At 44.2% G+C, this 14,273-nt stretch overlaps 1 protein-coding gene across 4 annotated transcripts in view; it reads right to left on the bottom strand.

Annotated features, from left to right (window-relative positions):
- Positions 1–14,273, bottom strand: part of MYO1C (myosin IC) — a 60,281-nt gene that overhangs the window by 30,330 nt on the left and 15,678 nt on the right. Inside the window, exon 1 of one of the 4 annotated variants that reach the window (XM_064166712.1) lies at positions 3,259–3,391. The exons of the other annotated variants lie outside the window; for them this stretch is intronic. Within the exon in view, the coding sequence (XP_064022782.1) occupies positions 3,259–3,276 (18 nt within the window). The 5' untranslated portion in view covers positions 3,277–3,391. Of the gene's footprint in view, positions 1–3,258; positions 3,392–14,273 lie in introns of those variants that run through there. 4 annotated transcript variants of the gene reach the window in all.

The following is a 14,273-nucleotide window of genomic DNA, read 5'->3' as shown; positions in this document are numbered from 1 at the left end:
GGTGGTAAGCTGCTCTGAGCAGACAGCTTGAGAAAAATCACAGCTGTTGGATCACACAGGATCAAAACCAGATATCAACTCTGATGGCACAGCCCAGTAGAGTTAAAAGGAATAACTTCAACTCAAGAAAAAAACATTACCATGTCAGCAGCTGCCACTCAAGGACCATTTATAGCAGAATCAGTTTTTATTCTTGCTTCTTTTAGAGCAATACATCTCCAACAAAGGAATGTCTGGAGTCAGAGAGCACTTGCCCATGATCGAAACCTGGTTCTGCCTCTCTGATACTTCCCTCTCAATTCTAAACCACGTTGAATGGATTTAACTATATAAAAAAATTACATTAAAGAGAGACAATTGCCACTTCCTTGACTAATTTATGCAAAAAAAATATTTTGAAGCCTCCCATGTTTGAATTAGGGAGAATTGGAATAGATTAAAACATGAAATAGAGGGTAAGCAATATTACTCTGCTCTCACAAAGATTTGCTATGTCCCTATCAGCATGCTGCCTAGAACTTACAGATCTGCTTCCCTCACTTTCCCAGCTACAAAATCATTTCATCTCTCACCCTAAAAAGCAAAGCAGAATGGGAAATGTGAGCAATGTATCTCACTCTGCACATTATTTTAAGTACCCATTAATGCAGGTAGGTCGTAGGGAATTAGAGCTGGGAAAGCAAAAATGTGATCTTTTGGGGAGACAATAATCATGGAATCATTAAGACTGGAAAAGAATAATGCAGAGTGAGGATACTGTTGCAATTAATGACGACTCTTAATACATTAACCAATGACATTTGACACTTGCAACATTTAGAATAGTGAGAATCTACATTTAAGGAGCTCAAATGTGAACCAGAAATGCAAATAGTGATGGACCAGAAGTCAAAGAAAGCCATGGAGGTTTGCATGGCAAGCAGGTGATATAATTTACTCAATGTTTATAGCTTATATTTTCTAGACTTTACCTTTTCTCTTTTCTCTCTTTTTTCCCTAACTTACCCCTTCCTCAGAAAAAAAAAAAAATTGGTAGCAATTAAGAGAAAATAAAAGTGGTTATAAGAACTGATCTGAAGGAGAAGAAAAATGTTTAGCCCCAAGAGGGGATGCTGGTATTTCAATCAACAGGCTCAATGCAAAATAGCAGTAAGAAAAACGAGGTAGGCAAACCAGAAAGATTACCAAGGCTGGAAAAGTAAATACACTGCATTTCTATATTTAGGGAGCTGACATTTTTGCTCCTGAGCAGATGTCACAAGCTGTTGCTTGTTAAAAGATGTTGCTGGTCACAGTACACATAGCACTACTACCTGTGACTTCAGCCACAGGCCTCTGCTTCCCACAGGAGCTTCAGAAGATGAGTAGATAGCATGAAAAGCAAAAACTTGCAAGTAGGTTTTTCCCTTGACTTCCAGATCAGATTGAGCAGGTGAGATGGGAGCAGAAACTCTAACACTGGTCTACAGCTAAGAAACAGGGCATGCATGTGCCCCCCTGCTCCCCACCTGCAGCAGTGGGTGCTGACCCTGCATCAGCATTCGCTGCTCTTTAGCAATTCCTTGCAGTGAGGGTGGTGAGACACTGGAACAGGTTGCCCAGGGAGGTCACAGATGTCCCCTGCCCAGAGGTGTTCAAGGCCAGGCTGGATGAGGCCTTGAGCAACCTGGTCCAGTGGTGGATATCCCTGGCCATGGCAGGGTAGCTGGAACTAGATGATCTTCAAGGTCCCTTCCAACCCAAACCATTCTGTGAATTCCATGAAACTGCTGTTGTGTTCCGCTCTGGATGCTCACACCCTTCCATCTCTCTTACACCAACACTGTGGGTCTCACACTGTTACTCTGCCCTTCCCCTCTTCAGATGTTCCCAACTTCTCAGTTGGATTCCACACACCCCAAACAGTCATCTCAGACTATTCTGTCTTCCAAAGATAGTAGAACTTTCCATACAGAAGGAGCACTCGAGTGCATTCCTAGGGCATGTGAAGGGCACTTCCACACCCACATGTTCCCTCACAGAGTATCAAGCACCACCCTAGACAACATCACATGTTCTCAAGCCTACAACCTTTTCTCCATGTCCACTGCTGTACAGAGCTATGCTGACTTCTACAGCCCTCCATGCTAATAGAAAAACAAGACTCTTGAGCACCATCTGCTCCACCTCCAGATGAGCTGCCACAGGAAGGGACTAAGTAGGTCCTCCAGAAGCTCTGTGCTTTACTTCATCCCTAAGGTCCTTTCTCAGACAGTGGTAAACACTGGAAAACATGCAAGGATCTCTATGTTGAGCAGGTAAGGGATACTCTAGCCCCAAGCTAACTTCTTTGACAGTCAGAGAACTGCTTAAGTCCTTTTCCTAAATTGGGTAACTTTAACTGGTAATGCCTTGAACATCCTCATCCACCCAAAAGCCCACACACTGGTTTGTTTTTTTTAATATGAAGTTTTCTCAGCCTCAATCCAAACATCCTCCAGTATCAGTGAATCCTCTGGACCAATTATGTACTGTATGAAAGTAACCTTTGCATCTCTTTGGCAACTTTTAGCTGAACTGAACGTCCCTCTTTCTGTGTTGCAACATAGCAAAAAGGAGCTCACAGCCGGCCTTCTCTGTGGCACTGTTCTATGTCATTTGTTTTCTCCTCCTCTCTTACTCATCTCTTTTGTCAGGTAACAACCCCAGTTCTCTCAAATTTCTTGCCACATACTCATTTTCCCTTAGATCTGGGTGGCTGTCCTTCAATACAGAGCACAGACCCAGGCTTTCTGGTTGCTGCTAAAACGTGGACGTTTGGCTAAAGCAAATACACCCTGGAGGAACTGAATGGCAGAGAGCCCTTAAAAGCAGGTATTCACTGCTGTTCCCCAGAGTGGTAGTCACAAAGGAAGATGCCCATGTCCCTGGGGAAGACACAAGCAGAGCCCAGCACAGTACATTCATATCCTCATGCCCCTTTCACTCAAGCAAAATCTCCACCCTTCCTTCTCCCCTAACCAGGGGATGGCTTTGCCCCCAACACCCCTTACCCACCTTCTCAACTCCTAGCTTGGCTTCCTCCTCAACACACCTATATCCTATTTCATTTTTTAATCCTGTTTCAACCCCTTTGCCACAACTTTCCAAAGAAGGACTCCTGCAAAGCAGGCTGAAACATTTCACTTTCACTGCTGAAACCTGGGAAATTTCTCCCGTTTCTCAGGCTAGATACATCTGAACGCTGCAAAGCCACCGAAAGAGCTGAATCAATCTTACCGCGCCTCTGAACCTCATCTCTGCCTCCTGTCAGCTCCCGCAGCGCTTGCAGAGACTTAGTTTACGCTGCTGCAGAAAGCAGGATCTGAGGACGAGTTCTCTCTTCTGTCAGTTGCCCCTTTCTTTTTTTTCCCCACAACATTTTCGGTGCTGTCAGAGCTCACTCCCTCCCATCAGCTCCTACTGGAGCCTCCTGGAGAGGGCGTTTTCCGAGGAGGGAAAGGAACAACTCTCCTCCCCTCCCAAAGAGGAGAGACCTACATGCACACAGATCATGAGAGGCAGTCCAAGAGAGGAATCGGCTGTCCTCTGCCTGCAGTCTGCCTGCGGAGTCCCAGCTGTCCAGTGACACAGAAACACGGAAAGAAAAGCAATCCCAGGCACTGGAAAAGCTGGTGCAGAGCCCAGCACGCAAAGCCACAGCACACAGGGCAGGAAGCAATGTGTTCCACCGGGCAAGGGATTGCACTGCAACGCAGCAGCGGCCGCCAGGGCTTCCTGAACCCGCTCCCAACTCATCCCGAGCACCACAAAATCTTCTGGGCTTGCCATGACCCTGGTAATCACTCTCTCGGCACATCAAAGCACCGCAAAGAGTCCAGGGGCAAGGTGTATTTTGCCTTGTAAGACCTTCCAAGGACTTATCATACTGGCACAGCAGTTTCAAAAACGTTTTGAGAGCCCCAGCCTCAAAACATCCACTCACTCTATATGGAGGTCCCTACCACAAAATAACCTGCTCCACAGCAGGTAGCAACTTTCCTAGTAGGACACAGTTGAGCTACTGTTGCCCTTAGTCTCCATCCCAGAAGCTGCACAAGTAGCATACTGAGCTGTCTCTGAGGCCACTGACATCACACCAAAAACATAATGGTCACAGCTGCATCAAGAGCGTGAAAAAACACCACCACCTCCCAGAGCCAAGGGCATTCTGGCCCAAAGCAAAATGTCCATGCAGCCGTCCCCAGCGTTAGGTGGAAAGTGAAAGGACAAGAGGCAGTCCACACAAGCTGGAGGAAGGGAAATTCCAGTGAGCGATTAGGACAGTTCTTTCACCAGGAGTGCTGTCAAATACTGGAACAGGGACCCTGAGAAACTGTGAAACTCCATCCCTGGAGTTATTCACCACTCAAGCAGACAATGCCTGAGGAACTTAAACTGGCCCTGCCTGGAAGCAGGTTTGAAACAGAGAACTCCACAGGTCTCACAACTTAAAATTATTCTACGACTATGTTAAATATTTTGGTCCCAAGCTTGACTGCTGATCCTTCACGATGGCCACTATCTGGAGTCAGCTCTGCTTAAAGAAGGCTATTGATGCTTTCTTACCAAAGAATTTTTTTCCAAACTCTATCACAGAAAGGGTAAAGTCAAGCTTCAAAGTAACAAAGATTTAAATCAAAAGCTACTTGCTTTTCTTTGAAGCGAAACAAGGCCATGCATGGTCACTACTTGGGCAGGAGGCTATTTAAAACCCCAGAAATATGGCAGATGTTGTCAGTGGTTCAGTGCAGCACTCCTCTCTAATTAGCTATGACCCAAAGATCCTGTGCTGTGGTGGATGTCATTCGTCACAAGAAGAAGGTGCCAGCGGTTACAAGGATTTGGGATGCTGCTTGGATAATGCTTCTGCAGAGAGCTGTGGTGCCACCAGCTCCTCTGCCCTCATTAGATTCCATTTTGAACAATTACTCACAGGGCACTTCAATTCTTGCACAAGTCTCTGGCATGATTTTCATTCACTTCTTATCACCAACCAGCTGAGGAGGTGGGTGAATTATTAACAGAGGCAGCCTCAGGACACATTTCAGAGGTGGGTTTAGCAGTGGTTTATGTCAGAGCATTGACAGAAACAGACAATATTCCAAAGCTCTGCTTGGTGCAGGAGCACAGGTGAGATCAAAGGTAGTCTAAGCTACATTTCCCAACCAGAGCCACATTAGCCATGACTGAATCACAACAGCAAGCCCTGAGCCAGGAGTTTTCCAAGTATAATTGGAGCTGTAGCCTGGCGGCTCTAATTCTTCAGGAGGGGAATAATGTCACTTCTCCAGCATCATTTCTCCAATCAGTTTAGTTGTAGCCAAACAACAGAGTCAATAAAACTCGTGTTACAACTCTAAGTTACATTTAAGCACAGAGTTATCTTCACAGTAACAACTTCACCCTTCCCCTAGTTCACATCTCCTAACACAGCTCATCACTGAAAATACCACAGAAGAAAACACAAAGCCCAGTATTCACAAGCACACTTTTTAACACATTCTCCTTGGCTTTTTTATTATGTGGGAGAATCCTTTTATTAATTTATTCACTGGGAAGCCCTTAACTCAAAATGTTTTTTGTAGTCAAACCACTGCACAGCTCTTGTTGGTGAGGAAAATAATCCTAGCCTAAATCAGGTGGGGGGAACACAAAAAATAATTGGAAAGCAGAGATAGCCAAGCTAATGTTGATTTAAAAAGACCTTGATCTCAGGTGATAAAACCAGGCTCTTCCTTTCCAGCAACAGAGCCCAGCCCTTGTCTGTGATTTCTGCTAAGGATGGCTGGCTCAGGCTGTATCACCACAGGCAACTACAGGCAGAGGTATGAATCAAGTTTTCCAGGCCTCACCAGTTAGAAGTGACTCATATAAATCCTGGATTAGAGCACTAGGATTGCTCTGCTGGTTGCTGATAAGCAGCTGATTCCCTGCATACAATTTCACATTCAAAGCAAGGGGACTGGAAACCTTTCCTGTCAGCCCTGCTCCAGCAGGCTCACAGAGCAGTGCGTGACTTGATGAGTTACACCCGCAAGCAGTGGCCTGACTGAAAAAAAAACAACAACAAAGAGTTTGGCCCCATGACACTGGCATCAGCAAACAGTCTTCTCCTCTGCTCTGCAGATTCCACTGCTCAGTATAAACCCAGAGGTGAGAGATACTGGCTTGGCTTGATGCTATTCAAAGATCAGTGTGGACCACATCTATCTTATTCCAAAAGCAAAAGCCTGCAAATTCATCTATCAGTGTCTATCCTTCTTTTTCTCCCCTTGGATTTTTATAATATTCATTCTGTCTTGCAAAAGAACTACAGAATAACACCCATTCCATAATTAGAAAGCACTTGGCAAAGATACCATGGGAAACAAACCACCCTAAATAGGCCAGGAATTTGAGAGCCCTTTCTCTCATAGGTCAGAGGAATATCTTAGAAAACAGAAATGTCTTTAACCTGTCACATGTATTCTGCTGCCCAAACTATACTGGTCTAAAACTGATTAAAATACCTCTCAGCCACAAGACAACCTATAGCAGGAAGTGGATATTTGGCCCATTGCTTAGGAAACAGCCCTGTTCCAGCAGAGGATGAGCATCTGACTGCACAGTAACTGGATAAACCAATGGCCTGTCAAAGAACCAACACTAAATATTTTAACAGGCTTCACAATGAGGTAGAACCTCTTCCCCATGCCATCAGCTCTGCTAAGAGTTAACTCTTTTCTGTCCTCTCTAGCTTTCATGGGTGCATCTCCTCTTTCCTCAAGCAGACAGTAACCAACTGCCCCCCCATACAAGCAGTGAGGAACAGAAGCTTGGACAGAGAACACTGATCCCTGGAGATGCAACATTCCTGGTTGATTATGAAACCACAGACCTGTAAAGGTTAAATCCAAAGCCCATTATACTCACTCAAAAACTGTCACAGGATGGTAAAGTTCCTTTATTCTGCTGCAAACTTCACAACATCACAAGTTCTCTGAGTTCTTAGATCCTCTGTGTGTGTGTGTGTGTGACAGTAGACAAAAAGCTGAAAAATACATTAGGTGTGGCCAAAAAGGTTCAAAAGTCAGAAGACAAAGAATATTTAAATGATTATTTTGGATTCTAATTTATGCTTTGTAATGCCTGAAACTCTCAATACTGGTTTTGATTGCTTTGAGAAAGCTTCAACAGTGAGAACACTAAACTTCTTCTCTTCCCAAGCTCAGTCTTTCTCAAACAAACAAGAATTTAACCAAGAAAATGGACTGCAAAAGATGGGAGATGGAGATGCACACCTTCCTTTGGACTCCTGCACTTTCTCAGCAAGCACTGCTCACTGTCTTGATACCTCTGCTGAGAGATGCATTTGAGGAAAAGCAGATTAAAAAGCACACATGCAGTGCTCTTATTTAGTTATGGCTCCCGCACACACACAATAATTCTGAGTCTGTGACGTGAGTGAAAACAGAAACTGGGTTAATCTAACAAATCAAGATAAATTTTCCTTGTTGTTGCTCTCTGCTGAACCAGTGAAACAGAAATGGATGACTGGCTCAGATAGTGACCATCAGAACAAAGTCCCACTTTATAACTACCAGATGCCCTTAATATGATGCCAGTTTGTCCCATGCATATGGCTGCTCTTCCATCCCACTCACACGCTGCCCTGTGTCACAGCTGTGCTACAGGACTGCAAGACAGTCACCCTCTTCAGCTGAATCCCGATTCCAAATGCAGCACTAACTGTTGAACTAACTTCAAGAGCAGAGTTTAAAAACAGTTTGAATTCGGTTTGATTGCTTTGCCCTTACTTTGATACAGTCATTTTAAGCTGCTCCCCTGCAGAGCCCGTGGCAAGAACATTAAGAGCCGTTCTGAGGAGCTGTTAATACAAACAGCCTGACTCAGTTCAGCTGATGTGCATTCCTCCCAACTGACTTTCTAAACAGTCACTCCCAGTGGCAGGACCTACATCTTCCTTTTAAGGGGAAAAAATGTTTTCACAGGAAAAATTAAGTGTTCAAAGCCCGTGCATATCTCTCTGCTTTTGGTGACCAATCTCTCCTTAAAAAACCCGTTCTCACTGCACGCAAAACAAAACCTTCTCCCTGCTTAATATAAAGTTGTTCCTCTGCAGAGCCCTTTCCTTACTCAGGTGAAACGTCCTATCATACTATTTTTTTTTTTTACACAAGCCAACATGAAAAAGAGGATTGGTTTCCCAAAGCATTAGGAGAGAGAAAAGCAGGGCTGAGAAAGCCGAGGCAGAACTCCCAGGCTGCAGATAAGGCTTTGCAGCTCACACTGGTGCCTGACAGTTCCTATTCCTTCAAATTTCTTTTCCTGTATTTCTGAAAAGAGGCTTAGTGTTAGAAAGGGCTTAAGACTGGAAAGCATATCATAACAAAAACTTCTTGTTCTATCGACACTAGATAAGGAAAGAGTGACCACTGGTGCTTTGCCTGCACGTTAGATGAAGGAAACAGGATTTCCCTCTGCTACTCCCTGAGCAAGATCCCAAGGAAATGTTTCTAATAATAGGAAATTACTATATAAGGCCAGATCAGCACTAAACTGTTTGCAGTCTGGAAAAGCACAACATACAAAAATTACTGAGGAGGGACACAACTGGCAGAGGAGGGCTCTTCACACATCATCAGCATTCTGCAGGAAGGCAGCCTGCAGTAACCTAAGGCTCTCCTCCACGGAAAAGGACAGCACTTAACCTGTGACTTTTTTTCTCCTGAGCAACCCAAAAGTTGACAACTGAAAGTACAAATCAGAGCCGCTGTATCATTGTTCTATCATGCCCTTGCTTCTCTTCAACAGAGAAAAAAAAGGAAGACAGAAATTACAGTATTTTAAATCTACAAAATAGTTCCTGCAAAGCAAGCTTGAGCACTTCTCTTACTTGGACAGGGGAGGCACGTCCTAAAGCATGACGTGGCCGGAGCTGGTGCAGCAGGCAGGCTGGCAGCTCCCCTGCCTGCCCTTCCCGGGCAGTAGATCCATGGAGCACAACAGTTTGCTGCTACATTTTGTGTGGGTCTCAGCAGAACTGTCAGACTGACTCCTGTCTACAGCTGTAATTGTTGCTCCAGTGCACACTTTTTACTGTCACACCAGCAGACACAAAACCTGCAGGCCAATTAAAAGCAAGATTTTCCTTCTTCTTATACAAATGAGAGGGAGTTCCTGCAGCCATACCTTAAAGATCTCGCTTGGATAAAGTGATACAACTGGAAAGTTTCCCTGTGATCTCCAGTGAGGGCTATCTTTCCATCTCTGCTTTGTCTATGGATAAGGGCAGAAGCTCTCAGCTCCCAGTGCAGAGAAGCTTGCTGAGCAAACACAGCCTGACACAGTCCTGTAGCTGCCACAGATGTGTACAATACAAATTCTTAGATTTAGCACCCACGTTTTGTTTCTGACAGCAACAGAAGTTTGTGACAAAATGCACAGTTTTGTAGCCTGTTAGACATACCACACCCCCCTCATGTCTACAAGCACAGCCCCTGCAGAGTTGCACAGCTTCTACATGAACTTGAGGCCAAATCCCAGCCAAGAATTTCAACATGTTAGCTGGTAACACCTCCTTGAGCTGAAATCAGTTTGTCAGTCACCTTAGGCTGAGTGCCTTAAAAAAAGCAAGCCAGGACACCCTCGTCAGAGACTCATTGATGAGGGTTCTGCAGAAGCAGTCTTCCACATAACAGAAACAGGAGCTGCATGGTCCTAAGGAGAATATGGCTGAGATTTACAGTTCCCTGGATTGCTTATAGCCTCAAGTTGTGCTAAGGGAAGATTAGACTGGCTACTAGAAAGAATTTCTTCACTGAAGGGTTGTCAGGCATTGGAGAAGCTTGCCCAAGGAGGTTGTGCAGTCCCTCATTGCTGGAGGTATTTCAAGAGTGCTGTAGATGCAGTGCTTAGGGATAAGGTCCAGGTAAGGACTTGTCAGTGTTAGGCTAATGACTGGACTCCATCTTAAAGGTCTTCTCCATTCTAGGCAATTCTTTGAGTGTGTTCAGAGGACTGTTCTTGTGTAACCAGGCTCTCAGGTACATTCTTCACCAGCTGCGCACACCTTGCTCTTGTCCCTATACCACTTGGCCAGGAAACAGAGTGCACTCAAGGGTGTGTTTAAGCATTCCGGGGCACACAGCAGTTCCATCCCAAGAGGATGTTTCTCAGCTGACTTATCTTTAAGGACATCTTGATTGCTGAAGATTTTTAAACTGACCTTTAATTGTTGTCCAATTAGATACGTCATGGTCTTGCCTGTGCAGTGAGAAGGCAAACAAGTGCAGGCAACAGGCAGGGTTCGTTTAGAACCAGTTAAAGTAAGTGGTTATGACTCTTAGAGAAAGCCAACTGCAAGAAGGCACTTATGTTAAATATCCTTATGGCTCTTATGTCCTAACTGTTGCATGATAATTACAAAGCAATCCAGAAAAATGGCTTCTGCTGGTACTGCTTGTGGTCAGTGGTATCTGAAAGTTAATTAATCCTGAGTGGGGAAAAAAAAGGGGGGGGGGGGAAACCAGTTCCTTGTGTGTTTACAGAACCACATAGTTTTTGGGTTGGAAATGACCTGAAAGACAGAGTCCAACCATCAACTGAACACCACCATAGCCATCAAACCATGTCCCCAGGTGCCATGCCCACACTTTTCTTAAACACCTCCAGGGATGGGGACTGCACCACCTCCCTGGGCAGCCTGTTCCAATGCCTGATCCCTCTTGCAGCAAAGAATTTTTTTTCCTAAACTCCAACCCAACCCTCTCCTGGAAGGTTTAAGTCAGTACAAAGACAGAGCGTTTAAGTCTGGACCCTAAAGCTGTTGTCTTCTCTACTTGTTTTTCATTGCAAGTCAAAGGATGTAACCAGTAAGTTATTTGATCAATTTCAAAGAGTATTCTCCAGGAGAAATACGATATTTATCTTGGTTTTAAAAAGTGAGGGGAATCATAGGTATGAAACTTGGAGTCTAGTAACAGAGATCAACCATCCCTACTAGCATTGTATGGATAGGATCCCAGGTTTGCTCCACATCACCAGTAACAACCACTAAACCCTTCTTTAACTATAGGAATTGTCTATTTAGAACTGCTGAGATTGGAACAGTAAGTTTGAGCTGCTTTCTTTTCTTTAGCAGGTCCAAGCTGGAGAAGGCAATTTGAATGATGCTACTCTTGTGTTAACATGAATCATTTTACAGATTTATCTCCTCTATCAGACTGCTTTATAGGAAACAACTGAACTTGACTGACTTGTCCTAGGCTGTCCTTCTTTCTTTTAATTGACCACTTTCATCAATGCAATTTTGCATTAAAGCAAACCACAGCCAAACCCAGACCATCTGGTGCTGTGAAAAACAAAAAACCAAAACCACTTTAATAAGGAAATCTCTCCCTCCAAAACAGCCAAATGAAATTGCTTGTTTTATTTAACCTGAAGCTTTTCCTTTTAATGAAGTCTGAATAAAGCTACTGGTGAACTGCTCCTGATCTGCTGACCAGGATATAGCTTTTCTGCTATGCAGAGATTGAAGCACAGATTTTATTTATATATTCAAGGTTCCAGTGTCAGAAAAATAAAGGTCAGGTGCCTAAAATCTGCCTGAAAAGCACAGAAGAGAGATCACCTATGGAATATATTTCCTGAAATTCTAGGGGGTTTATGAAATAGCTTGTAGAGGAGTGATGCCCCAACAATCAACTCATACTCCTCCTGTTAGTGCCATAACAAAATCCCTAGTAAGGAAAACTGTAGCAGCATGCAGGTGGATAGATCAGGATAATTTGCATCCCAAAGTCAGAGAAATGTTACTATGAGCAACATTTCATATTGCACAGTAGCACCTGTCACAGGGTTGTGACTATGGGTTCCTTTAGGAAAGAAAATCCAGGCCAAGCCCCTAGTATTCTTGTGACATTCTGTTCTGATGCCAGAAGCAGGTGATACCTGGGAGAAAGCAGTTCTTATTTTCCTTCTGGGTGTGACTATTTTTTAATGCAAACTTAGCAAATCCCACAAGCAAACTCCAATCTACAAACCAGAGCCAAGTTCTGCAAGGCCCAGAAAAAGGGCACATTCAAGCCTTTAGACGTTCAAACAAGTGGAGTCATTTTTTAGTTGATGATTTATAAGTGTAGAGTTTACAGGCACAATTTGTACTTCCACCACTTTCTTCTCCCTCCGTCCCAAACTGACTTTGTTGGCCTAAGGCAGGCAGTTATTTTGGGACAGTGACAAGTTATAATTAAGCTGTAATAAAGCTATTTGGAACACATATGGCACTGAACTTCTTTCAAACCCCTCTTTGTAAGGGAATGAAGTGCGTTTTGCATTAATTTTGATGGCCTAAGTCCCCTATGAAAAGGTTAAGGAAAGGCTCTGAACAAGAGTCTGGAGTAAAACTAGATCATGAAGCCAAAATAAGAATATCCAGTGATCCATAGAAATTCCAGATTATGCTGAAAGAAATGGCCTAAGCAGCTTCCAAGAGCAGAGGGAAGAAAAGTAGACACAGAGTGCAGACTGGCTATCTGGCAGCATGTCAGATTTGAGGCCTGGCAATCAACAGGAGCACGTGGGCAGATGATATTGCAGCTGGCTTATGTCTGAACTGCTTCCCTTTACCCTGCCTATGCTGTCGCTTCTGAAAAGGAGGGTAAAAGCTACCAGATGAAGGGTATTGTCTGAGGTGTTCTCCTTCTGACTGCTCTGACACTATCCCCATCAGCCCAGAATGAATATGGGCTTTGATTATTATGAATTGCAAACATTTTTATTCTAAATCAAAGAGGTTCCTCAGTTACCAGTAAATGAAGGGATAAGGAGTTGCCATACTGTTGGCACAAGTCTCCCAGGATGCCTAGAAAACACAGATATCATTTCAGAAGGACATCTCATATGTATCAGCTTGCACTCAAATGATCCAGAATCACAGAATGTTAGGCATCATTCAGAGATCATAGAGTCCAACCCATCTGCCACAGCAGGGTCACCTGGGGCAGGCCACACAGGAACACATCCAGGGGGGTTTTGAAAGTCTCCAGAGAAGGAGACTCCAAAACCTGTCTGGGCAGCCTGATACAGTGCTCCATCACCCTCACAGGAAAGAAGTGTCTCATGTTGAGGTGAAACCTCCTGTATTCTAGCTTGTACCCACTGGTCCTTGTCCTGGCACTGGGCACCACCAAAGAGAGCCTGGCATCTTCACCTTGGCACCTACCCCTCAGATATTTATAGACATTGATAAGCCCTCTCAGCCTTCTCTTAAGACTGAACAGCTCCAAGCCTCTCAGTCTTTCTTCACAGAAGAGATGCTCAAGTCCCTTAGTCACCCTCATAGCTACCTCCTGGACTCTCTCTGGTAGATCCCTGGTTTCCAGCATTTTTAAAATGGATACTCCTATTCAAAACTACATTAAATTAAGATATTATTTTTCCAAACAGAACTAATCACATTGATGCTAATTTTTATTTCAAATGATTGACTTGCAACTTAATGAGCACCCTTCAAAGTGTGAGGAGTATCTCCTCTCCAGCATCCTGCTGCCTCAGGAGAGCTGCACTATCCTGCTCACAGCATTCTCAAGGTTTTCTGCATTATCAGGACATAGGTTTAATCAAAACCAAAGACAAAATACATACTAAGGAATAATCAAGAGCCCATTCCTTTGTGGTTCCCAGGAATGCATGTTCCACATCTGGATAAACATGGGCCTATGCAAAGAATGGAAACATTCATTCCCCAGCTGTGGCTAGGTCCAAATACTTTTTTTTCTCTGATTCACTTAAGAGTCCTACACAGGGTGGCTGAAAAATTGCAGGAATGCAGCTAAGGGTGACAAAATAAGTAGTCACAAGAAGGCCCAGCAACCTTCACACTGACCCCTTACACCAACCATACAAACAAGAACTTTTCCTGCGCTGTGATCTCCAACCCAAACAACAGATCCTGAAGGAATTTCCAGAGCTCCTGCTACTTGGATACAATCAGCTGATTGTGACAGTTGTGATCTGTGCCACAACACTCTGTTCTCCACCAGCAAATGAAGACTGGCATCCCTAGGAGAGCAGGAAAGGGGATGCATCCATTTGTGCTGATGCAGATCATCAGCACGTCCTCATCTGCCTTGAGGCCACCAGTGTGTAGGTGAGAGTCCTTCCCACACAAGGCCACATCCTGCCAGAAGCGCAGAGATTCAGAGATCTCATGGAAGTTGGGTGTCCTTTGATCTTTCATTCTGATGCTG

This window comes from Pogoniulus pusillus, chromosome 27 (assembly GCF_015220805.1).
Source record: "Pogoniulus pusillus isolate bPogPus1 chromosome 27, bPogPus1.pri, whole genome shotgun sequence".
Classification (NCBI taxonomy): Eukaryota; Metazoa; Chordata; class Aves; order Piciformes; family Lybiidae; genus Pogoniulus; species Pogoniulus pusillus.
This window is presented reverse-complemented; position numbering and strand designations above follow the sequence as displayed.